The sequence below is a fragment of the Pleurodeles waltl genome, chromosome 4_2 (assembly GCF_031143425.1).
Source record: "Pleurodeles waltl isolate 20211129_DDA chromosome 4_2, aPleWal1.hap1.20221129, whole genome shotgun sequence".
In the NCBI taxonomy this organism is placed as follows: domain Eukaryota; kingdom Metazoa; phylum Chordata; class Amphibia; order Caudata; family Salamandridae; genus Pleurodeles; species Pleurodeles waltl.
This window is the reverse complement of record NC_090443.1, coordinates 944,463,479-944,488,782: the sequence shown is the minus strand read 5'-3', so window position 1 is coordinate 944,488,782 and position 25,304 is coordinate 944,463,479. Positions and strand designations below refer to the sequence as shown.

Here is a 25,304-nt window from a genome sequence, read left to right as displayed (position 1 = left end):
TCTACTCACCAAGGAAGGTGTGCCAGATCATCATCGCCTGCTCTATGCTTCACAATCTTGCTTTGCAACGCCAGGTGCCTTTTCTGCAGGAGGATGGTCCAGATGACGGTGTTGTGGCAGCTGTGGAGCCTGTGGACAGTGATGAGGAGGAAGACATTGACTACAGGGACTCAGTCATACAGCAATATTTCCAGTGACACACAGGTGAGAACACTTTCTTTACTAATACATTTACTTTCACACTTCTACCTCTATCCTGTCTGAAAATTTCAAGCAGTATTTGGTAACTGAGTTGTACATTTCCATTACGGTTTCACAGGTGTGGTTACCAACGTGTGTCATCTGCTTGCATCCTTCATGGACTTGTGATGTGTGACATAGGTATGTTGACATTACTATTGAGAACAGATTTTGTCATTGTCATAGCTAATACACATTTTTTAAATCACAGACTGACTTCCAGATTGTTTTGTGGTTCAAGGGTGTTTATTGAAGTGCTAATTATTGGAGGGGGTGGTAAAATGGTGATGGGTGATGGTGGAGGAATGTCCATGGCAGAGTCCAGTCTATTAGTCTCACAGGTGCACTGCCCATATGGGCATAGGAAGTGGAGCTGGGGCAGTTCCAAAATGGACAGGGTTACAAAGTGGGACAGTGGGATGACAATCAGGGTGGTCTCATTTCTTGGCGGGGGTCTTGCCATTGTGCTCTGTCCTGTTCCTGGATCTCAGGGACCGCTTGCGGGGTGGTTCTCCGTCTGCAGGGGGTGGGGTGCTGGTGTGGTGGTCCTGTGGCGGGGCGTCCTGTCCACTAGCGCCGGCGGAGGTGGTGGGCAGTTCATCATCCAGGCTAGTGTCAGGGGCCCCTTGGAGTGCCACGGTGTCCCTCATGGTGTTCTGTATGTCCTTCAGCACCCCTACGATGGTGCCCAGGGCGGAGCTGATGGTTCTGAGTTCCTCCCAGAACCCCAAATACTGTTCCTCCTGCATGCACTGGGTCTCCTGAAACTTGGCCAGGACTGTAGCCATCGTCTCCTGGGAGTGGTGGTATGCTCCCATGATGGAGGAGAGGGCCTCGTGGAGAGTGGGTTCCCTTGGCCTGTCCGCCCCCTGTCGCACAGCAGCCCTCCCAGTTCCCCTGTGTTCCTGGGCCTCCGTCCCCTGGACCGTGTGCCCACTACCACTGCCCCCAGGTCCCTGTTGTTGTTGGGGTGGTGGGTTATCCTGGGTTCCCTGTAGTTGTGGACACACAGCGGATTGATGTTTCCTGGGGACGGAGGTATGGGCCCGCTGGGTGGGTGCTGTACTGGTGTTTCCAGAGGGTGGAAGGTCAGTGTTGGGCTGTGCCTGTGTGAGGGGAACCGACTGTCCCGAGGCCCACGATGGTCCGGGCTGGTCATATGGATCCAGTTGGCCAGAGCTGCTGTCATCACTGTGGGCCTCTTCTGTGGGTGGAGTAGAGATGTCTGGACCTTCCTGTCTGGTGACGTTAGGTAGTGGTCCTGCAGGGGTATGAAAGCATGATTATTGCATCTGTGTGTGTCATGGTGTGCAATGGGTGGGTGAGCGTGTACCCCAGTGCTAGCATTCCTGTGTGGGGGCTTGTGTGATGATGGTTAGGGGTTGTTATGGGTATGTGCAGTGGGCATGCTTTAGTGATGGGTGTCCATGCTTTATTGTGTCATGCAGGGCTTGGTGTTGGGATGTGTGGTTTGTGTTATTAGTACATTAGTGAGGAGTTGGAGTGATAGGGGAGGGGGTGAGGGTGTGGGTGTGTGATAGCATGCAGTTAGGGTGGGGGATATGATAGTTAAGATTTGACTTACCAGTGTCCATTCCTCCACCGACTCCTCCGAGGCCCTCAGGATGCATGATGGTCAAGACCTGCTCCTCCCATGTTGTTAGTTGTGGGGGAGGAGGTGGGGGTCCGCCGCCAGTCCGCTGAACCGCGATGTTGTGCCTGGAGACCACGGAACGCACCTTCCCCCGTAGGTCGTTCCACCTCTTCCTGATGTCCTCCCGATTTCTTGGGTGCTGTCCCACTGCGTTGACCCTGTCCACGATTCTAGGCCATAGCTCCATCTTCCTAGCTATAGAGGTGTGCTGCACCTGTGATCCAAATAGCTGTGTCTCTACCGGTACGATTTCCTCCACCATGACCCTGAGCTCCTCCTCCGAAAACCTGGAGTGTCTTTGGCTTGCCATTGGGTGGTGTAGGTGATGTGTGGGGTGGTGTATGTGGTGATGAGTGTGGTGATGTGTAGTGGTGTGGGGTGTTTTGTGCGTGAATGTTGTGTGGGTGATGGTGTGGTGTGCCTCAGTGTGGTGGGGTTGTCTCTTGCTGTGCTCTCTCTGTCGCCTTCGTCTCTATTTTTTGGTTGTAGGGGTTTGTGGGTGATGTGGGTGTGTGTTTTATATTGTGTTGGGTGTGTGGGAGTGGTGTTTATATGTGTATCAGGTGTGTGTATTTCGAATTGTCCAATGTGGCGGTGTTTTGGAGATGTGTGTGTATTTTGAGCGCAGTGGTGTGTACCGCCAATGGAATACCACGGTTGAAAGACCGCTGCGTGGATTCGTGGGTCGGAATAGCATGGGCGTGTTTCTGTTGGCGTGACGGTGGAGGATTTGTTTTCGCCAGTTTATCACTGACCTTTGGTGTGGCGGACTTCTGTGGGTGTCTGAATATCGGCGGATTCCGAGATGTGTGTCATAATAGCTGTGGCAGAATTCCGCGGCCGCGGCGGTGTATTGGCGGTCTTCTGCATGGCGGTAAGCGGCTTTTCCCACCAATGTTGTAATGACCCCCATAATCTCACCCGTTTCATGGTTCCTAAAGGTAATGTAGTACAGGCAGAGACATAGAAACATGCAGCACTAGAGAGAGGTCTTAATAGTTTTTCAAAGGATTACATAATGGGGATTGGATTCTAATCAAGAAGTCCAGAGGGAATGCCTGGAACGATGAATCTCCTTCCTCCAATCATATGCCTCCTGTACACTGAGGTACTGACCGTACCGGGCATTGGGCATTTCCCCGGGAGACTGGAAGGGTGTGTGGGCACTTTTGTTACTGGCTGGCCAGTTTTGTAGCAGTACAGGAGTTTTAAAAGCACTGCCGAGTTCCCTGCATGTCCAACAGTTTTCAGGCACTAATAAAAGTGGAAAGATAACTCTGGTGATTAATGAACCTGCTGAAGAGAGACCTGCGTTTTGTCTAGTGGCAGTTTTGACTCATCTAATGTAGCTCAGATGGTTGATATACCTGCTGCAAAGAACATATACTATGCAGATCACAGAACGGTATTTTATGTGCAATGCTCAGTGGGATACTGATTTATTACCGAGATCCTTTTGTTACTGTGCAGTTCATAATTTACAATCATAATCTAGCAAAGTGAACTATGAACTGCCATCACACAGCTGCATGCAAACTGCATGGTGCAGGCTAGAAAGTTATGTTTTTTTCCCAGTCTTTGATTGTCCTAATTTTGCTAACAAAGGTTTGTTTGAGTAGAAATAAATTGATATTAGTAAAGTCAGCCCTAACACTGTGTTACATTTTGAATCATGAGCTTATGCCTCCCCAGACTAAGCACTCTTAAAAAATGTCTGCCAGCATGGATGACATGTGAATCCTACACCTTGTAGTCAGTCCCCTTTGTCTTATGCAACATTTTCTATACATTGATTTACACATGTATGATTCATTGTCTCTGTATGTGTGTGCTGTTAAGTGCTCCAACACCCTACACTGGTAAAGGAGGTGCTAGAAAACAAATGAAATACATGCGAGATAGAGAAGAGAGGCAGTGTTAGAGGGTAATGGTGGGGCAATCACTGAAGAGCCCCAATAAAGATTGCTGTATCCTGGTGCACTATAGGGTCATCGTTTACTATGCTTTAAAAACGAATACAATTGAATATATATTGAAAAATGTTGTATAATGCACTGCTTATTGCCATTTTACCCCACATTTACTTGGGAGGAGGAACCCCAAGCTACATTGTAGTGGTCAGGCTTGCATGCAATGCACCTTATGGGGGCTTGCCTGAAAAAAAAAATCAGGGCTGCTTTGGGTTCCCAGTCCATCCCTGCTCCTTGACAACAAGTAACAGTTGATCTGAGAAGCAAAGAGATCTTGCAGTGAAGAACAGTTTAAATGCTGGCATGTGAAAACAGATTTCCCAAATAGTGACTTGTTCACTGTACACTTTAAATGGCTAAGTTCAGAGGTACTGAAACCTCTGCTGTATAGTGGAGGGTTACAGGCACCAAATATCAAGGTCTATTATTGGGCAGCTCATATTCAGCATACAGTGCCTTAGTTTGAGAAGGGGATCCAGTGGCAAGGATGTTGGTGTTTTTGATACAAACACTACTGGAATTGCCCTTAGTCCCTTACAAGAAATGGACAGCTATACCGTTACTGGTTAAGACCCTACCTGATAAATAGGGACAAGTAATTAAAAGAGAAGGAGACAAGTACATTTATATGCAGCAGTTGATTCCCCGACACTCTGGAATTAGCCCAATGATGCCATCTTTCCTGAGACATAGAGGTGAGAGTGATACACCACGTGACATGGGAGACCTGTTTGAGGATGGCCGAAGGGTGTTTTATGCAGATTTTTGTGATAAATGCAGGATAACTGGTGGATGCTTCCTGGTATTTGCTGGTTTTGTAGCGGCTGTTCACAAGGCTTGGGTAGGGTTTCTATGAGAATTGGAAATATGTGTTAAACCAGACCCTCCAAGACATGGGAGATGAGGGCAAACTCATTACTCGAATTTACTCATTGTTGATACCACAAACAACTACCCATTTAACTACACTGAAGGCACAGTGGGAAGGTGATATTGGTATGGAGTTAAGGGAAGGGGATTCAACATCTGTATTGGGCAATTGCAGGAGAATGACATGTAATGCAAGATTGAAATATATACATTGTAAATATGAATATACGAATTATATCACACCACAGTGGCTGCACAGACTATATTTCTCCAGATCAGAACAGTGCTCCAAATACAGAATAACAGAAAGAACCTATATTTACATGTGGAGGACATGACTGGGTGTGTTTTTTGGGGTGAAGTAATTCAATCTTTAGGGATACTAACCAAAATTGCAAATTCAGCCAACAATACAGATGTGCTTACTGGGACTATTCACCTGTAATAAGCATACTAAAATGTGGAGAAGATACTGGAACTAGGCTTCACTTTGGCAAAGAAGTGTATAGCATTAGGACAGATAGCCAAACGACTGCCCACACAAAAGCAATGGTTATGGGAACTTGTGAGGTGAGTATGAGCTGAATGTGTGTTACGCCACAGGAATGGTTTACAACGGAATGGAACATGGAGGTAGGATGGAATCGGACTTAGTAGAAGTCTGAATACAACAGGGAATGGGAGATCCTGAACCAGGACAAGATGTGGAGGGGACAGCTGATTAATACTCATTCAATATGTCTGAGATGATGATCTGCTGCAATTTGATGCAATAATAGCACCAATTATGCTGTTCAAGTGATGCAATGTTATATATGGATTTAAATGTATTTGCACATAGTGTGACTCACATCTCTCTCTCCTTATTTATGGGCTGGGTGGGGGGGGATGGGACAGGTCAATGAATTGTATTGTTATTTTGTTTTTAAAATTCATAAATAAAATTTAAAAAGATCGGAGTATCCAAAAAAAAAAAATTGAAAGCCTAAGTAGCAAGCCAGTGAACTTTCTCAAGAAGAGGTTTTCATTGTTAAATATTGTGGCAGCAGCCCCCAGCGTAGCAACAGTATTTTGGAGCACCTTTAGATTGTTGGTTACTATAACTGAGACACAGTCCAGCTGTGGCTGCAACAGTAAGACGGTCATCCTCTTATGTAAAGAAGCCATGCCTTTATGTAATTTCTTAAAATGGAAAGAGGAGATGCCACTAAAACGTTTAATTGCTCTTCATTCTTGAACTTCCAATTAGGGCAATTGCCCAAGAAATGAAGCCAGTACATAGAGGTCAGTTGTACTCCTCCAACCGCTAAGATTTCAGTCTTATCACAATTAGGTTAGAGCCAGTGGCTACCGAGCCATCCTCTGACTGATACTCTTCACTGTAGGGTAACTCCTCACTCCATTTTGTCTTTCACAAAACAAATTACAAAGGCCTGGAGACCCACTTATATTTTCACATTTATCCATCTTTATGGTTGTCATGCCTTTTGTACATTTTAGCTGCAAGAGCTGCTTGTGATCCAGGAAACTTCATTTTTCAAATATCTTCAACTTAGACCTGCAACTATAAGACGTTTGATAATAAAGTCCCTTATGAAAAATTGTTTTCTAAATCCTATTTTGAATATATTTTGCTCTTTAAGGTAAACTCACATTTCTAACGTTGCATTGCATTTACTCCCCACAATCTAAACACAGAAGCCCAAAAATAACTTTCAGTGGTCGGAATACATCAGACTATATTTTCTGATGCTTAGGAATTGCTATTTTTTGCAACTGTAATGTTGAGATTGGTGCATGGTGTGTAAACTGTTTTAACAGTTGCAGACCCTGAAATTCAGTAAATCTGAGAGTTTGCGACTGCTACAACGCGTTTGTAATGTAATAAACCCAATTAATGATTCAGAAAAGATTTTTCCAAATCAGTAAATGGGTTAACTAAACATTTTGAGCACTGCGCCTTCTGCATCATTGTCTACCTCATGATGATTTAGGGTGATACATAATTACAGAATCTTTTATTTCACGCAGAGATGCTCTTGATTACAGTTGTTTGATGCTTTCACATTGGTTGATTAATTCACGCAGGTTGCGTGAATCAATACTACAACTGTACAAATCAGTCCCATGGAACCTCTGTATTACGTTCATATAATTTACCCTGGCTCCATTTTGGGAATAAGGGTTAGTCAGTCCTGTGTTAAATACCTATATAGAATTATGTGCAACCCTGCTTTATTATTGATACTGGAAATATTTACGCACATGTATGGGCTACATAGCTCACACCCGTGATAGACCATGTTATTCAGGTGGACATGCTCTGTAGGAGGGTGCAGAAATGCATGTAGAAATAATCTCCAGTCTGTTAGACCGTCTTCGAAGTTCTCATCGTGCCTAAAATATTTTAAATACTCGACATCTACCCCAGCCCTTGCTATAAATTGAGTGCAACTCAGATCAAAATTAATCCTTATTGACAATAGCTGATGCATCCAGACAACTCACACTCAGGACTAGCTCTCCACATCATGCCTGCATAGATTCAGTCCCATAGTCAACAAGTAAACTCACTTGACTTCCTTAGAGATAGTAACCTTCCTTGGCGAACCGAAATCCCCCGAATGGCAGGAGACCCCTACCTTCCAGCATCCCAAACCCACAAATAATATGTTTCCTGCATGACATCACCCAAGTAATCAAAGGGAATACAGCCACGTCTCTCCAGCCCACAGTGGTCTTCAGTGACTATTCTTACAGGTCTGTAGATGATACAGCTGGTTTTGACACAGTGTGGCATGGCTAGGGCAGCCAGTGGAGTCCATCAGATGTCCACTTTTCTTCATCACAAAAGGTCTATGCAGTTGACTTAAAATAAACCACCTTTTTAAAGCCGTTTTTTACCCATCCCTGGATAGACGTTACTCCTTTTATCAACCACAGGTTTACACATGGGTGTTGTGTGTGCAGAGAGCTACTCCAGCAACTTACATTGGGTCGTTTTTCTGGAAAAACAAAACACTGCTTCTCACATAATATTCACAGAGAGCACACCTATTTGTGATTACAAGTAACAAATTCTACAATACATTATGAATATGTTGTTTTATATGCCGTACTCTTTCATTACACCCTTGGTATAGTGTTTGACACTTTTCTCTTTCCACCTAGTTGTACTCTAATTCCACGCCCCTTCGAGTTGGATACTATGACACAGATGGCTACACAATGCCAGTTCCATGCACGAGACGAGCTGTCCTAGATACCAAAAAGCTCCTGCAGCAGGCAGGCCATGAGGTAAATTCACCACAGACTAACAAACACCGTCTCGCTTATGTCAATTAAAGTTCTCTTTTTTTGCATGACAGACAGGACGAGTGCTTTCTGTTTTTAAGTGGTGGTGGTGGGGTAGGGTGGGTGGGCTGGAGGGGGGTGATTGATCAATGTAGCACATCTTTTTTTACCAATACTGTGAAAAAAATCCAATTAAGTATATTTTTTGATAGCTAATGAAGTTCTTTCAGAATAACTTCAAATGAAAATGTATCTTCAAAGAGCTCTCAAGTACCCTGCAACTTTACACAAGATTAGAAAACCAAGGACAATGAATAGAGTCAAACCAAAAACATCCCTTACAAGCCTCCTTTTTAAGTAAACTCTTCGGAAGCATGCCAGGTCTCTGGTACAGTTTGTCAATACTTTTGTCAATGTTCTGCTAATTTCATTCATTGTCCTTGCTTCAAGCTGCATGCAATTTCATGCAATATCTGAGATGTAAAGAACAGGCTTTACACTTGATGTCCAAGAGGCAACAAAGTGTAGAAAGTTGGCCAACGAGAAGAAATCAGAGACAGATGAAGACAAAAAATGTTTAGAAGACTGCAGAGGCATTTGAGAAAAAGTATCCGAGTCAAAGTATCCCATTGCATTTATAGTTACTGTACCCCAGTTGTGACCACCGAAATCTTTCACTGCTAGTGTCTAGGGGCCTCTGTAATGGCCTTCATGTAATATGCTATTGCACTTTGCATGTAGAGCAGTGCGTATTGAGTATGACAAAGTCAAATAGTACATTTAGGGGCATATTTATACTTCATTTGTGCCGAATTGGCATCATTTTTTTACATAAATTTGGCACAAAACTATCTCCATACTTATATTTTTACGTTAGACCTGTCTAACGTCAAAATATTGGAGTTTGCACCATTGTTTCGAGGCGTGAACCTACCTTGCGTCAATGAGGTGCAAGGTAGGCGTTCCCATCTAAAATATTTTGCTAACCCCACAGCCAAATATTAATCCTCCTGTGGTAAAATGACCCACGGGTGGGAGTAGGGGCTAAATAATGGTGCAAAGCTTGCTTTGCACCATTATTTAACACCTGGGTCAGACCAGGCGTTAGGGGACCTGTGGCCACATTTCCATGGTTGAACACCATGAAGTGGGTCTACAGGTGCCCTCCTCAAGCCCCAGGAACACCCTCACCCACACCAGAGGGACACTGGAGGATGGGGGACCCCATCCCAGTAAGTAGGGTAAGTATAGGTAAGTATTTTTTCTTTTAATTGAAGTGCCATTGGGGGCCCAACTTGGTGCCCCCTTTATGGTACAGGGTGCAATGGCCATGCCCGGGGGACATTTGTCCTCTGTTCTGGCCATTGGGGCGGTGGGAATGACTCCTGTCTTTTATAAGACAGGAGTCATGTAGTATGGATGGTTTTGCATCAGAAAATTATGCTAGGCTGGTTAAAGGCATTTTTTTTGCCTCTAACCAGCCTAATGTCATTTTTTGGTGCAAAACCCCCTTTCCCCATGCCGCCACCCCGACCCGGCTAACGTAATTTTCCCAGACTCTAGCCCACCCTTTGCGCCTGCTTGCGGGATTCCGTAAATTTGGTGCCCGGCTGGCGCCCTGGAATCACGCATGCATTTGTGCAGTTTTGCATCTCAAAATATAAATATGGGCCTTAGTTTGAATCAAAGGACAATAATTGGAATCTCTGTATGTGCCTTGAAAACTCAGGGCCAGGAAAATCTACATCTGTAAGTATACTACTACATTTGGGTATGGACATGCACACGTTTGGATTTCATGAATGTTCCCAAGACTACTCCTGGAAAACTTTTTGGAATTTCGTTTTACTCATACCATAATGGTTTCTTCATACTTAATTGTATATATAGTACAATTACTCATGCACATATGCCACTGTGTTAATGTTTAATGTTCAACTCTCTAAGACAGTGCTTCCTAAACCTTTTAGAATCATGACCCAATTTTAAGAATGACAAACTTTCGGGACCCACCTTGCTTTAACGGACAAGAGATGGGTGATTTTTTAATCTAATAGTAGACATGCTTTGAAAATGCTGTGAATTACCAAAATAACATACTCTTTACGATTTTTACATTCCTCAGTTACAGTTCATTTAGAGGTAATTACATTTTATTGCGTGTAACAAAAATTCACATTCTTCAACCTTTACTTGCACACTCCATGTGTTAGAAATGGGGTATTTGGTTGACAGTCAGGTTCCCCCTTGTTCAAGCAAGGACCCTCACTCTAGTCAAGGTAAAAGAGAATCACCCTCAGCTAACCCCTGCTTTCCCCCTTGATAGCTTGGCAGAGCAGTAGGCTTTACTTCAGAGTGCTAGGTGTAAAGTATGTGTACTAACACAAACAGTAACTTAATGAAAACACTACAAAATGACATAACACAGGTTTAGAAAACTAGAAAATATTTATCTAAACAAAACAAGACCAAAATGACAAAAATCCACAATACAAAAGTCAAGTTATCAATTAAAAATCAAAAAGAGTCTTTAAGTATTTTCAAACACACACTAACGCTGTCAGCATGAAAAAGTTGATTCTACTCACGAGCGGGACCTTGCGTCGTTTCTCCTTTTGCCGGGTCGGGCGTGTCGTTTCTTCTCTCCCCAGGAGAGCGATGCGTCGATCCGGTCAGCGCTCTTGGGTATGGGCAGGCCTTGTGTTGTTTTTCCACGCCCAGCAGTACTTGAGTTGGAAATCCCGCCGCACGATGATCCGAAAACCCCGCAGAACAGGTTGTGATCTCCCAGCCTCCATCAGCAATGCTGCGCGTTGTTTCTCCTGCTCCATGCGTTGATTCTTCGTTCGCATTTCCTGAGAGCATCGATTCTCATCAGCGGAGCCGGCGGCGTGTCAATTGTTCAGCCGCAGATCGGAGTCATGGCGATCTTTTCCCTGCTAGGTGCTCTGTGCGTGGATTTCCTTGCCTTTAGGCTGCCAGCTTCGCCTTTCAGGGTCCCAGGAACTGGATGAGCCCCACAGGGCAGAGTAGGAGTCTCTCCAGAGACTCCAGGGGCTGGCAGAGAGAAGTCTTTGCTGGCCCTGAGACTTCAAACAACAGGAGGCAAGCTCTAAATCAAGCCCTTGGAGATTTCTTCTCAAGATGGAAGGCACACAAAGTCCAGCCTTTGCCCTCTTACTCTGGCAGAAGCAGCAACTGCAGGATAGCTCAACAAAGCATAGTTACGGGCAGGGCAGCTCTTCAGCTCTTCTACAGGCAGAGGTTCCTCTTGTTTCCAGAAGGGTTTTTAAAGTCTGTGGTTTTGGGTGCCCTTCTTATACTCAATTTCTCCTTTGAAGTAGGCCTACTTCAAAGTAAAGTCTCTTTTGAATGTGAAATCCTGCATTGCCCAGGCCAGGCCCCAGACACTCACCAGGGGGTCGGAGACTGCATTGTGTGAGGACAGGAATAGCCCTTTCTGGTGTAAGTGACCACTCCTCCCCTCCCTCCTAGCACAGATGTCTCATCAGGAAATGCAGAGTACACCCCAGCTCCCTTTGTGTCACTGTCTAGTGTGAGGTGCAACCAGCTCAACTGTCAAACTGACCCAGACGGAATCCACAAACAGGTAGAGTCACAGAAATGGTATAAGCAAGAAAATGCTCACTTTCTAAAAGTGGCATTTTCAAACACACAATCTGAAAATCAACTTTACTAAAAGATGGATTTTTTAATTGTGAGCTCAGAGACCCCAAACTCCACATGTCCACCAAAGGGAATCTACACTTTAATCAGATTTAAAGGTAGCCCCCATACTAACCTATGAGAAGGACAGGCCTTGCAACAGTGAAAAGCGAATTTAGCAATATTTAATTGTCAGGACATATAAAACACATTACTATATGTCCTGCCTTAACCATACACTGCACCATGCCCTTGGGGCTACCTAGGGCGTACCTTAGGGGTGTCTGACATGTAACAAAAGGGAAGGTATAGGCCTGGCAAGTGGGTACACTTGCCAAGTCGAATTTACAGTTAAAACTGCACACACAGACACTGCAGTGGCAGGTCTGAGACATGATTACAGAGCTACTTATGTGGGTGGCACAACCAGTGCTGCAGGCCCACTAGTAGCATTTGATTTACAGCCCCTGGGCACCTCTAATGCACTTTACTAGGGACTTACCAGTAACTCAAATATGCCAAACATGGATAAACCAATTAACCATACAATTTACACAGAGAGCATTGCACTTTAGCACTGGTTAGCCGTGGTAAAGTGCTCAGAGTTCAAAAGCCAACAGCAACAGGTTTTATTTCAGCTGTTATTTTCTGTAGGAAAACCTTGTAGGATCTACACAAATGACCCCTTGCTGAATTTAGAATGTCATCTACTTTTCAGAAATGTTTAGCTTTCCGGGATCCAGCATTGGTTTCACACCCATTCCTGTCACTAACTGGAAGGAGGCTGAAAGCACCAAAAATAGTAAAAATGGGGTATGTCCCAGTAAAATGCCAAATTTGTGTTGAAAAATGTGGTTTTCTGATTCAAGTCTGCCCGTTCCTGAAAGGTGGGAAGATGGTGATTTTAGCACCAGAAACCCTTTGTTGATGCCATTTTCAGGGAAAAAAACACAAGCCTTCTTCGGCAGCCCTTTTTTCCCATTTTTCTTTTAAAAAACAAAATTTTCACTGTATTTTGGCTAATTTCTTGGTCTCCTCCAGGGGAAACCACAAACTCTGGGTACCATTAGAATCCCTAGGATGTTGGAAAAAAAGGACGCACTTTTGGCGTGGATAGCTTATGTGGACAAAAAGTTATGAAGGCCTAAGCGCAAACCACCCCAAATAGCCAAAAAAGGGCTCAGCACGGGGGGGGAAGGCCCAGCAGCTAAGAGGTTAATATTTGTATTATTATGTTATTTTATTATTTTTCAAACCGAACATTATCAAAATCAATATAATTATAATAATAATAATTATTATTATTAGTAGTAGTAGTAGTAGTAGTAGTAGTAGTAGAGGTAATAGGATTATTACTATGAAGGTAGCAGTAATGTTACTAGTGGTATTGATTATGTAATCATTACTATAGGTTATTTTCATTACGTGTGTTAATAATTATAATATTAATGCTAATATTATTTGTGTTATTAATACCAATTTTAGGATTTTTGCTACAATGACCCAATGACAGTAGTTTTAATTTTGTTAATCATGATGGAGGATTTGCTATCATTATTGCTATTATTCCTGCTTTAAGTAGCCCCTTTTCTCTTATAGCTCATACAGTTTACCCCTCCTCGGGTTGACTACGTGGCAATTGAACTTTTCACAAAGGGGATATTTGCAGATGGAGGCTCAACTTTACTGGATGCATTGTAAGTGTATTACACTCCGGATCTGAGTTATCTTCCAAGAGGATCATTCTTCCTTTCTTTCTTTCTTTCTTTCTTTCTTTCTTTCTTTCTTTCTTTCTTTCTTTCTTTCTTTATTAAAACCAACAACTGTTACAGCACTTTGTGGAAATGGTGGCCATAGTGATCAGTGGATAATGGCGACATCTTTAACTCCAGCTCAGAGGTCTGAATCTAGTGCGTGTTATTTCAGCCGTTCGTCCTTCTGAAGTCAGTAAAATGATCATCATTGGATTCAGGTGTAATAAACCCTAATTTTAGAATCAGAATAATTATGCTTACTATCTCTGAGTCCTTTTAGGTTTCAGTTGTATTAGGAAGAAGTCATGTAGCAGTAAATGTAGTGTGGGCCCAACGTAGGAAAGTGGGTTATTAGTAGGTGGGGTTATTCACCCTGAGCTAGTAATAATACCACAATCAATTATAGGTCCAGTCAAGTAAAGTAGTCCTTGTTCAATCCTTGGTATGTTGGCAAACTAGCAGTCAGGTTTAATTTAGGAGATAGGCATATGTAAAACATTTAATACCACCAAAACAGTAAATAGGTAAAAGACACAAGACAATAAAAATCCAACACCAATTTATAAAAATAGTATTTTTTTTTATCATTAACTATGATACCAAAATGACAAAAACTCAATGTAAGGAACTGGTGATATGACATTTCTAAATATTAAATTTAAAACATGTGCTTTATAGCACCCAAAGGCCTACCACCAGGGGCTGCTACTGGGACAAAGTCAAAGTTTCAGGTCAACCACAATGGACTGCGGGTCAGTTAGGCTATGGACTAGGTCCTAGTCAAAGTTTTAACTTCGGGCTTAGAAATTTTCTTTTTGTCGTGTCGACGAGCTCGTCAGCGGTTTCTCTGGCAGTTGGATCTGAAGTTCAATTCAACAACACTGTGGCTTGCTGCAGCTCGGTAGCTTGGTGAAACGTCAGGAGTCAGGTCCTTGATGTCGATGGCAAGGAGAACCATGCAGCGGGTGAAGTCAGCGGTCCTGGCCGGGGGCGGCGTCTGCAATGGTGGCTTGATTCTCAAGGTAGGTCCTGGTCTTCTATCTTACTTTTGGGCTTAGAAACTTTTCTGGTTCTCTAGAGCTTTTCAGTGGGACGAACTTGTGTGGTCAGTCCAACTTGTGAGTCTGCAGCTTCACTCTTGACATCAAACTGGTCTTTTCCTGAAGCTTTTCTGCGAAACTTTGCAGAAAGTTTGTAAGGTTCCAAATCGTGGTTCATTTGGGGTGATTTTTTCCTCTACCACTGGTTCTGGGTTGCCACTTGAGGGCTGGGTCTCAGTCTCACACAATGCACTTGTGCAGTCCAGGACAAATCCAGTTAGTCAGCTGGGGTATCTTCTCTTTAGTTTTGCAGGTGACATCTTCAGGTCTTTTGTATGTGTTGCTGGTCAGGGAGCCCATTTCTTTTCTTTTGGAGTAAAGCAAAGTTCTTTCTTTGTGGAGACATTTTAGAGTGCAATCCTCTCTTTAGTGCAGTCCAGGGGTCCAACAGGGTAGTCCTTCTTTTCTTTTTACTTTTCAGCCATTAATCTTCTGAGCAATACAGAGCAGCCTTATTTATCAATTTCTGGGCTTGTGGAGGGAGGCACGCTAACCAAATAGGAATCAAGCTACATCTTTATAGTATGACCACTTCCAGTGAAGTGTGGCAAACATCTAGCCCAGAATGCAACATTCTCCCAGAAACCTAAATTCAGAGAATCTATCCCTTGTGTGTGTGTGTATGTCTAACCCAACCCAGGGGTATGGCTAATAACTGACCACACTCCCCTTCCAGCCACTCTCCTAATCTAAATAAGTAGGGGGGCATCTGGCCAGACATCACGTAAGTAGTGGCGGTCTGGGTCCTGTGACATTTGATTTCTATGGAGACTCCTGCCTTTAAAGTAAAGCTTGTCTACCCAGCCTCTTCCTCTCACTATCTTCTCCAGGAGTGAGATCTCCTCCCACCAAATGGTTATATTGTTGCAACCCCAGACCTCTTCACACCTACTCAGGCAGCAGCTTGGCTGAGGCTGTCAAGGCTGACTAATCAGAGGAGGCTGCTACGAAGCTGCTTTAGGCAACTTCTGGACAGTAAGGGGCATATTTATACTCCGTCTGCGCCGATTGTGCGTCAAAATTTTTGACGCACATTCAGCGCAAATGTTGCCCTGTACTTAAACTTTGACGCCCGAGCCCGCGGATGTCAAAATTCCGCTGTGTGCGTCATTTTTGGGATGCGGCAACCCGCCTTGCGTTAATCATATGCAAGGTAGACGTTCCCGTCCCAAAAATGGCTTAAACGGCCGTGCGTCGTATTTATGCTTTCGGGCAAAAATGACGCACGGCCGGGAGGCGGAGCCAGGAAATGACGCACAGCCCGATTTGCGTCAAAATTTAACGCCTGGGTCAAGGCACGCGTTAAAATGGGGCAAACACACCTGTATTTAATCAGAACACACAGAACAAACAGCAGAGCAGCAGAGCAACAACAGGGAGCCATGGAGGTGATTCTAATCCAGCGTGCACGCAGACGCAGAGCCCAGCAGCAACAACAGCAGCTACAACAACACCAGCAGGGACCCCAAAGGCAGCGCAGAAGGCAGGAGAGGATATTCCGCCCCAGAACCACCCTTCAGGGCCTCAGGGAACACGACATCATCCAGAGGTACCGGTTGAACTGGCTGGCCATTCAGCAGCTGCTGCGCAACATTGAACCGCAGTTGGCCCCCAATTTGGTGACACCCCGCACCATCCCAACAGAAACAAAGCCTGCTTGCCGTACTTCATATGCTGGCAAGTGGCTCTTTCCAAACAACTGGTGCCCTGGTTGGCGGAATATCACAACCATCATTCTCCGCCTTTTTGCCCAAAGTACTGGAGGCCATCATTGGACTGACACCCCGCCACATCTGCTTCCCTAACACACTGCAGAAGCAGCAGGAAACAAAACAGGGGTTCTGCCTCATCAGTGGCTTCCCACACGTCCTTGGTGCAATCGACTGCACACATGTACGCTTTGTGCCACCTGCTGCAACTGAACACCTCTTCCGCAACAGGAAGCACATACATTCCATCAACGTGCAGGCCATAGTCGATCACCAGGGATTGATCATCAACATCGTGGCTAAATATCTTGGGAGTGTCCATGACTCATACATCTTCCGTCACTGCACCATCAATGAACACTTCCCGGATGGACGGTATAGCAATGGACTACTTGTTGGTAAGTACAAAAACCTACTTATATACACACTGCACAGCAACCCTCTAGGACACACAACACATACACCACAACGGCAACATGTGAACAGGAACACACTGAGGTCGTGACATCGCTAGCCATGTTTCTTAGGTCACCATTTAACCTGTCACACATTGGAAATTACTGTACAGCCTAATGTTAAGACGTCAAAGATCACAATGTGTGGAGTGGGTTGCCCAAATGTCACATTGCAAAATGTAAGTGTCCCAATTACCTTTACATTAATCCATTGCATAAGCCTAAAGGTATGGGATGTCCAGGGTACATTGATATGAACGTGTTACCACCACTGTCAATTTTAACCTGTGCATGGAACTATCATCTCACCCCCAATGAAGACACACGGACACCTGTATCACAAGTCACAATGCTAGGGAGGGCACACTGTACTGCAAATCCCAAAACATACTGTTGTCAAACGGTTAGCAGACAAACACTTGTTCAGCCAAGGAAACAACACAATGCAGATGGTACATCCTACAAGCCTAGGATGCTACATTATTACACAAAAGAGTCACAGACAACACAAGACAACTACTGCCATGAAAGGTCATTTCAATAGTGCCAGCTACATCAACATGATCCCAATCATTTTCTCTTGCAGCTGATCAGGGGTATGGCATCCAGCCATGGATTATGACACCATTTGGCAACCCGAGTACTGCTGCAGAGCGTGCCTACAACGACGCACATAGGAGGACACGCAGCATTGTCGAGAGGACCTTTGGCGTCCTCAAGTCAAGGTTCCGGTGCTTCGACATCACTGGTGGTAGCCTCCTATATTCCCCGGAGATGGTCTGTAGGATCATCCTAACATGTGCAATATTGCACAACATTTGCATCAAAAGGAACATTCCCCTCCTGGAACCAGAGCCGCACATGCCTGAAGAGGAGGAAGAGGAGGATTCTGGCCTGCAACATGAGGGGGAACTACAGAACACGGCCGCTGGTATACGCAGGCGGCAACAGATCGTCAACAATTTCTTTTGAATATGATCACCTTCACCACTTTAGTTAACAAATTTAAATAAACACCTATTATAATCACCATATAATGGTCTGGCTATTCTTTTTTTGCACACCTTCATCTCTACTTATCAGAATAAGAGTGTTGCCTCATGGAGCATTGCTGATATACTGAGTAGGACACTGAACTTCCCAGAGCTAATGGGATACCTAACATACAATGGTCATATGCACACACACTCTTAATGACATATATAATGTACATTTCTCCTCTGAAGGCCAATAGCAGAGGACCACAACTATTTCACACATACATGTTGAAATCAAGGTCCAACACAGCATATGGCACACAACTAAGACACCATCACTCAATAAGGGGAAAACAAGCCTCATACATGAGGCAGTCAATGTGCTTTGGCATCAGTAACAGGAATGCCTGACCAGACCTTTGACAGCAGTAAGTCCAACTGCATCCAATATTTGCAAGGACTATCTGTGACCAGAGTCCCATAGAAGCAGAACATAGACAGCACAAGTGCCACACATATGAGCAGCATTGCGCACATGGCATTCCATGTACATGTCAGCCCATTTCCTAACTCCTGACACACCCATGCACCTGGTCACAACCCACCTGCCGGAAGAGGTCTCTGGAATACTAAGATGTGTACCCTGATATTCCCTCCTCTACACACAAAGACCAACATTAGCAAACCAGTGTGCTACACCCTTTCCTATAGTATGCCACTGTCATAGAACATCTGACTGCATGGACGTCAGGTTAATTTATACACTGTCTTCTAGTTTCAAAGCCATGTTAGCACCTGTAGATTGCTTCCCATGTGAAAATGTCTGTTGGCCCTTAGAATGCAAGTCTCACCTACAGGACTGGTGAGAAACAGACGCAGACCACACCTGTGATCACCTCCATGCACACCACCCATTTCAAAAAGCACTGGCCCTGCTGATGCCTGGAACAGCATAGGAGTTGCCATTATGTCAAATACACCGTTAAGCATTGATACTAATTAAGCCGTGTAACACAGCCACTGGGTTCATTTGTCACCTTCAAAAACACAGGACATACACAGTTTGACATGTCAGCTCTCTAGTTTGTCCTCCAAACAGTCTTAGTCAGACCACTGATTATGTAACTTGTCAAGTAGCTGGATCCTGAATCACCTTGCATTCTGTCAGCCTGACTGGCAACTGTCTGTGCGTCACACTAAAGTATCCCTGTGTCTACATATGTACCACACTTGCGTTAGCAAACCTCCCATTCATCAGGGGGTATTGGGCATGGGCTTCTTCAATGCATACACCAATACATTGTATAGCATCATCTGCCTTTTAACTGTACCATTTGAGTTACATCCTCTTGGAAAAGCAAAATTCATGGCCCATCCCTTGTCTGGGTTGCATTTATGCATGAATGACAAAGTGTGACAGTGTCCCAGGGCCGTAGGCAGGGATTGGGTACGGGGCTTTCAGCACAACCAGTAACCTCTGATAATGTCCATGAATAATACACAAATGTCAGGACCATGACAGTTCACACACAGATTCACAGTGCTCACAACATAGTTATGGGCCGTGTGTGGGCAATAGCTGCGAGAATAATCCGCACAGAGGCTATGATGTTCCCAGATGCAGTGGGAATTGCAGAGGCTAACCTGTGTCCACATGTTGTAATGGCACCTGCTGGAACATGACACCTGAGACATTATCTCACTCAGCACACCAAGGTTGCCCTGTTGACTGTCTCATTACACGTCTTTAGTGACAGGGTGGGACCATCCACATGTTGGTTCACATGTCCACATCCACCTTACTCACATTGATCAACCAAGGATACTCAGTAGATACAGGAATAGCTGCCAATGACTCATGATGAGTCCTGGACCGAACTGTGACAAATTACACCCCAAACAATATACAGGATCATCATTGGACCACACACATGAACAAGACACCTATGTGCAATTGATCACTGGAAATATGTGGACATGTGCTGCCTCGTATGCTGGTCCACCACACCCACTTGATTGTTTTGGCTCACTTCTATGGCCTCAACTGTGGTGTCATCATACATTTGAGATTCACCCTTGTCTGTCTGTGCAAACAACATGGTACCCACTTCCTCAATGCATGTGTATGACTCACTGTGGGATTCACCAACTTGTGATTAGGAAGCTCTTACCAATACTGTAGGACATAGGATGTAGAAAATGTGGACCATTGACATGAACAAGCGTCTGCGTGACCCTAAAACTTGGAAGTAGACTTTACGGGTGTTGTTACATGTATGACTAACACATGCCCTCTCTCATTTCCACAATGACTTGCATCTAAGGATTGGACACATGGACGTCACATTCATACAAGCATATGTACAAATATGCTTCATGTGATACACACACACTTGGTCAACAAATACATTAGTTGCCAAAGCACACACTTTGAGCCAAAGGCATTTAGGTATTGTACATATGTGCGTCACATTGCTATCCTCTTCTTATGGCAAACATGCACAATTTCTGCAACACATATATGTAGGCCACACTTATGACCAACTATTGCGTCAGCCAACCGTAAAAATACTCTGAAGAGAGTAGCGGATCATGGTCCGCTGCAGTATGATGTCACACATGTGAACATACACCATCAACACCATAGTGTCTTCAATCAGCCTATCTCTGATGTGTCCCAAATTTAACATATCCCAAATGTAACATAACAAAAAAACAAGAAAAATTGCCCGAAACCAGTTAATGCACTGTAATTTTGACGTTCCTAGCGTTATGCATCATTTTTTGTCTACCAAAACTGTATTTGCGTCATTTGTTTTGACGCACAGGAGTGAAATTTAGCCCACATCCAGATATTGGTACAGGCCATGTACTATTATGTGGATGCGGGCTAATTTTCACTTCTGTGCATCAAAACAAATTACGCAAATACAGTTTTGGTAAACAAAAAATGACGCATAACGCGAAAAAGGCGGGACTTTTCATACAGGAAGTGATGTAATAGGATATCCTGTTTACAGATCATGTACAGTGGGTGTACTTTCATTTTCACTTTGCAGTCTATGATCCTTCTAGACTGTGTGGCTGTGTAGTGAGTGTTGTCCTGAGATTTTGTGCTTTTTTGTCCTGTGTGCTATCTGTAAAGTCCATTTGTGAAATAAATATTGTTGCTGTATACTGTACTACTGTGTTTTGTCTACATTTGTCCATTTATCTTGTGTTTTTGTTGTTTGTGGGAGTCTGTTGTGGGTAGTGTTAGTTTGGGAATAGTTGGGCTCTTTTAGTTCTTAAGTTTACTTTTCATCTGTATTTGTACCCCTACTTTCCCCCTTTTCCACTTTCTATTTCTTTTACCCCTATTCCCTTTCACTTCTCAAGTATGTCTGGTAGGCCACATCTTGGCAGGATGGGGGAAGAGGAGTTGGGGGGGTTCATCTGGCTTGTGTGCCATTTCTTGCTGCTCATGATCCAGGCTGGGTGATACAGGGGTATCCAACAGAGGCGCGTAGAATCCGGTGGGGAAAGGTGCTGCATCACCTGCAGCGTGTGTATGCCAGCCAGAGGAGTGACCACCAGCTGAAGCACCGGTGGGCTGACCTCATCACCAGGGAGCAGGATCTCTTGGACCACCTGGGAATCATGATTGGTGGCAATGTTGGTGAGTACCAATCATGTTAATGTGCACGATTAAATGCTCTGTAGTGACATAAAGGGATTAGTACAATGTCTGCCAGCTAACTTGCTGACTGTGTGTAATGCTGGGGAAACATAAAGGGATAATTGATGCACTATGGCAAGGATCACAATTGCTAGCTGTCAGGTAGCACGTGCTCAGCAAACCTACAGGTTACTTTTCCATGAAGGAAATTTTGTGGCCTTTTTGTCAGAAAAGCAAACAAAATAGGAGCCAATCATGTCTATATAGGGTACTATTGACAGAGAAGTACAGATGTACCAACCTTTAGGCCAACTTTGTTGATGCAATTGCTAGACTGACTTTAGAATCACTATGATGCAGAAAATTAGTGCTGCCTTCACGTCAATTGATAATAGCAAGACATATGTCTCATGTGAGTCTGGTGAGTGTGGAAGGAAAGTGTTCACGGAAGTACTATGAATGTTTGGGATTATTGTGTTCCTTGATCTTTTTGGATACATGTCAGATCTGGATTTGAAAACATCGTGAAAAGGTGTAAGGTGCCCTCAGCTAACATCTTAGAATGTTTGTTGGAGTTAGTTGTGCCACATTCCAAATATGGATGGCAGTCCAATTGTATGCACATGGCTTCACATCTCCATGGTTGGTGCAAATCACCATAGCTGGGCCACATCAATTAAATAAACTGTAACAACAGGGGGGCTTACAAAAGTCCCTGCCCCTCCCTCTGTACATTGTACCAATGTGTCATTAATGTGTCATGGCCACAAGGCATGTTTGACTGGTAATGCAGTCCTCAAGTAACCAGGCTTTGGATGTCTCTCTTGGATGTACATGATGAGACTATTACACTCCATATATTTTTCTGGTCACCAATTACGGGGCATGTTTGCAACCACATGATAGTTAGGGCCAATGTATGTGTGCAGATATGTGTGTAACTGTCACAGGAGACCCATGCTATGTACAAGTTGGCCCTGATATATCAGATGCAGTACCATCATGTCTGAATGGCTGCCATTTCCTTATTCAGCCTACACATTGTATATGTTTATGAAATTGTTGCGGTGAGCACAGATTGTGAGCACATTTCTTCCTTCCATACCTTACAGGTGGACCGGCACCCTACATTGTGGGAGAGGTGGCGACATTTGAGGACCCCGACCACTCCAGTAAGTGTTGATATGTCTGTTATGTGTTGTGTTTGCTGGCTATGGACTCATGTAAGTTGGACGCATATAGAGGTATGATGCGTTGGGCAAGCTTTTCTCTTGTTCCATGAGTGGGAATTCAGTTTCTTACATGTTTTGAGTTGGCCAATGCGTATCCAATGGTATCATGTAGGGATTGTAGGCCATTCCTGTAGGCCCCACTGTGAGTACAGGGGTTAGTCATGTGAATGACACTTGTATCACCAAGAGTTGCACTGGAAGTCAGCTCCGATTTAGTCAGCCTGTCAGACCCACATTCTCCAAGATTGGTACAGCAAATTGCTTTCCAATAGACATCTGCTTCCCTATTTACCCACGTAATTATGAAACAGTAGGTAGAACCTCCTAGCAGCATGTTCTTCCACATGTAGTGCTACAAGTATGTGGAACTTGAGTGCAATGGCCTAGGTGTGCATGCAATTCATGATCATGGGTGTTCTATCAACTATGTGACTGATGTAAGTCAGGCCTCACTGGAAGTATATGTTGTGTACAAAGTTCGGCATTTCCTGACATGTGTGGCCTATGAGTGCTATCGGGTTTGCTGACTCCTAATTGTTGATAGACATTACCTGTGGTGTGTCTGTAGAGACAAACATGTGTGGAGTTTTCTATACACTCCTCGGTGTACATGTTGTTGGCAAAATATAGTTGTTTATCCACCCCCCACCCTCAAACACGGGCATGGGTTTGCGAATGGGGTACCTAGTACTGATGCTACCAGTATGTTACACATAAATGTGAATAAGTGACGGTTTCGTTGCAAACTAGTATACACACTCAGGTTTGGCACTTGGTACTATACTGGCAAGTCCTGTTACAACTTGCAGACCATGTGGCTTTAGTTTTGCTTTCCGTACACTGACATTTGTAGCCCAGGGCTTGGCAAAGGATATGCAGCATGATTCTTAGCTGATAACTGGCAGAACTCAGATTGCAAGTCAAAGCCAGTTGTTACCCATCTTGTAGGTTATGGATGTGCTATGTGTGATGTGACCTTTGTAGTCTGGCCTGCCATGTACTTCCTCAGGGACATTCAATGATCTGTATTGTGATATGAGCTGTTACAAGTACAGTAGATGTATTGTCTGATTAACTTCTTGTGCCATTTCACACAATGCAGTTACTAATGTAGAATATCTGCATTTGTCTTCAGAGCTGCTAACATGACTCCAGACCAGGTCCGTGAATTTCAGCGCCAGGCCATGAGATACCAGCACATCCTGCTGGTGGAGTCAGGGTTCCGGAGGATGGCCCGGCGATATCGCCATGAACAGGCCTCCGGGGCATGGAGAGCCTTCCCACAGGGTGGGCCTACTTTGCCCACCACAGCCACCACCAGCACAACCACCAATCCGAGCCAGGTGGCCCCACCCACAGCTGGCACTGTTGGTCCAGCATCTGCTGGACTTCCTGGCCCCAGCATTGCCACCGGTGCAGGCCAACCCACTAGGCTTGGCACCACACCCACACAGACCTCCTCCACCGGTACCCAGACTGCCACAGCTCCATCTGTTGACCCTGCAGCCTTCAACCAAATGGAACGTAAGATGGACAAAGTGCTGCGCAAGTTGAGCCACCTGAGCCGAGATGTGCGCCACATTAACCGGCGTGTGAAGTCTATTAAGAGGACCCTCCGGAGGGCCAACCTCTAGACATTTTTATATGGACATGATTCCCTCCCCTCCCTCCTCTTTCCTTGTTCTTAAAGTTAGTGGGCTTAGGGGGCTTAGTGTTGGGTTAGTATAGGCTGTTAGTTTAGTTAGTGTTAGTGGGTGGGGGTCTACAATCTTTATATATTTACTTCTTAAGTGTGTGGGTGGGTGGGTGTTGGGCTATGTTGGGGTTCTTGCGTGTTAAAAAATAAAAATAAAAAAAATAAACAAATACACAAATAAATACAAAAAAATATATATTTGTATAGGATAGTATAGTATGTGTTTAGGTTAATATGGGTTGTCCTCCATGTGTCCCGTCTCATAAGGGGGGTGGTGGAGTAGATGTTTAGAATGTTTTGTTACATGTGATAAGTAAGTGTAGCTTTGGTTAGTTAGGGACAGTTGTGGGTAATGAGTAGTCGCGGTAGATTAGGGTGGGTAAGATTTTTCCCTCAGTTTCCTCATTGGCATTTAATAAATATTTGGTTAACCCTTAATAGTATGTGTTGAATGGTACTTGATCATGGGTTTGGAGTCAGTGTACATCAATTTTGTACTATTACATTTGTGTCCTATGCTACAAACAAATCCCAACTGAGCTGTACGATTGGCAGCTAGCCCAGAGCTACCTTGCAAAGTGTCGACCCTTCGTTGCAACCACCAATCACAGTTAATATGGATGACATTGAGTTTCTGTTGATAAGTGTGTTTTCAAAGTCACAAACAGTGCTCCAGACTTGGTATTGGGGAAACAGTTTTAGGTCTGACTGCAGTGTGATGATCATGGACACCCTTATAAGATGAGTTCTCATTGGCAATCTTGTATTCTTGTCTTCATGACCCTCATACATCATTTGTGACACAGTTCAGCATGATTACCTATTTTTATGTTAACTCAGACACCTTCATTTATGCAGTTTTTGTAGTGTTTGCTTAGATTAGTGTGCCATGTTATTTGTGTTATTTTTGCATGTTGACAACATTTTGCGGCCACTATTTGATGACTTAGTTATCCCCTGAGGAAGCATTCTTCTGTCCAACACAGCATGATGGTGTATGGTTTCTCACTTCATCAGATTTGTCCCTCA

General features: G+C 44.2%; 1 protein-coding gene across 2 annotated transcripts in view; it reads left to right on the top strand.

The window, feature by feature from the left end:
• Window positions 1-25,304, top strand: part of LOC138293507 (vitamin D3 hydroxylase-associated protein-like) — a 283,695-nt gene that overhangs the window by 177,935 nt on the left and 80,456 nt on the right. For both annotated transcript variants that reach the window (XM_069232748.1, XM_069232747.1), the window contains exons 8-9: window positions 7,906-8,031; window positions 13,294-13,391. In XM_069232748.1, coding sequence (XP_069088849.1) covers window positions 7,906-8,031; window positions 13,294-13,391 — 224 coding nt within the window. The remainder of the gene's footprint in view (window positions 1-7,905; window positions 8,032-13,293; window positions 13,392-25,304) is intronic.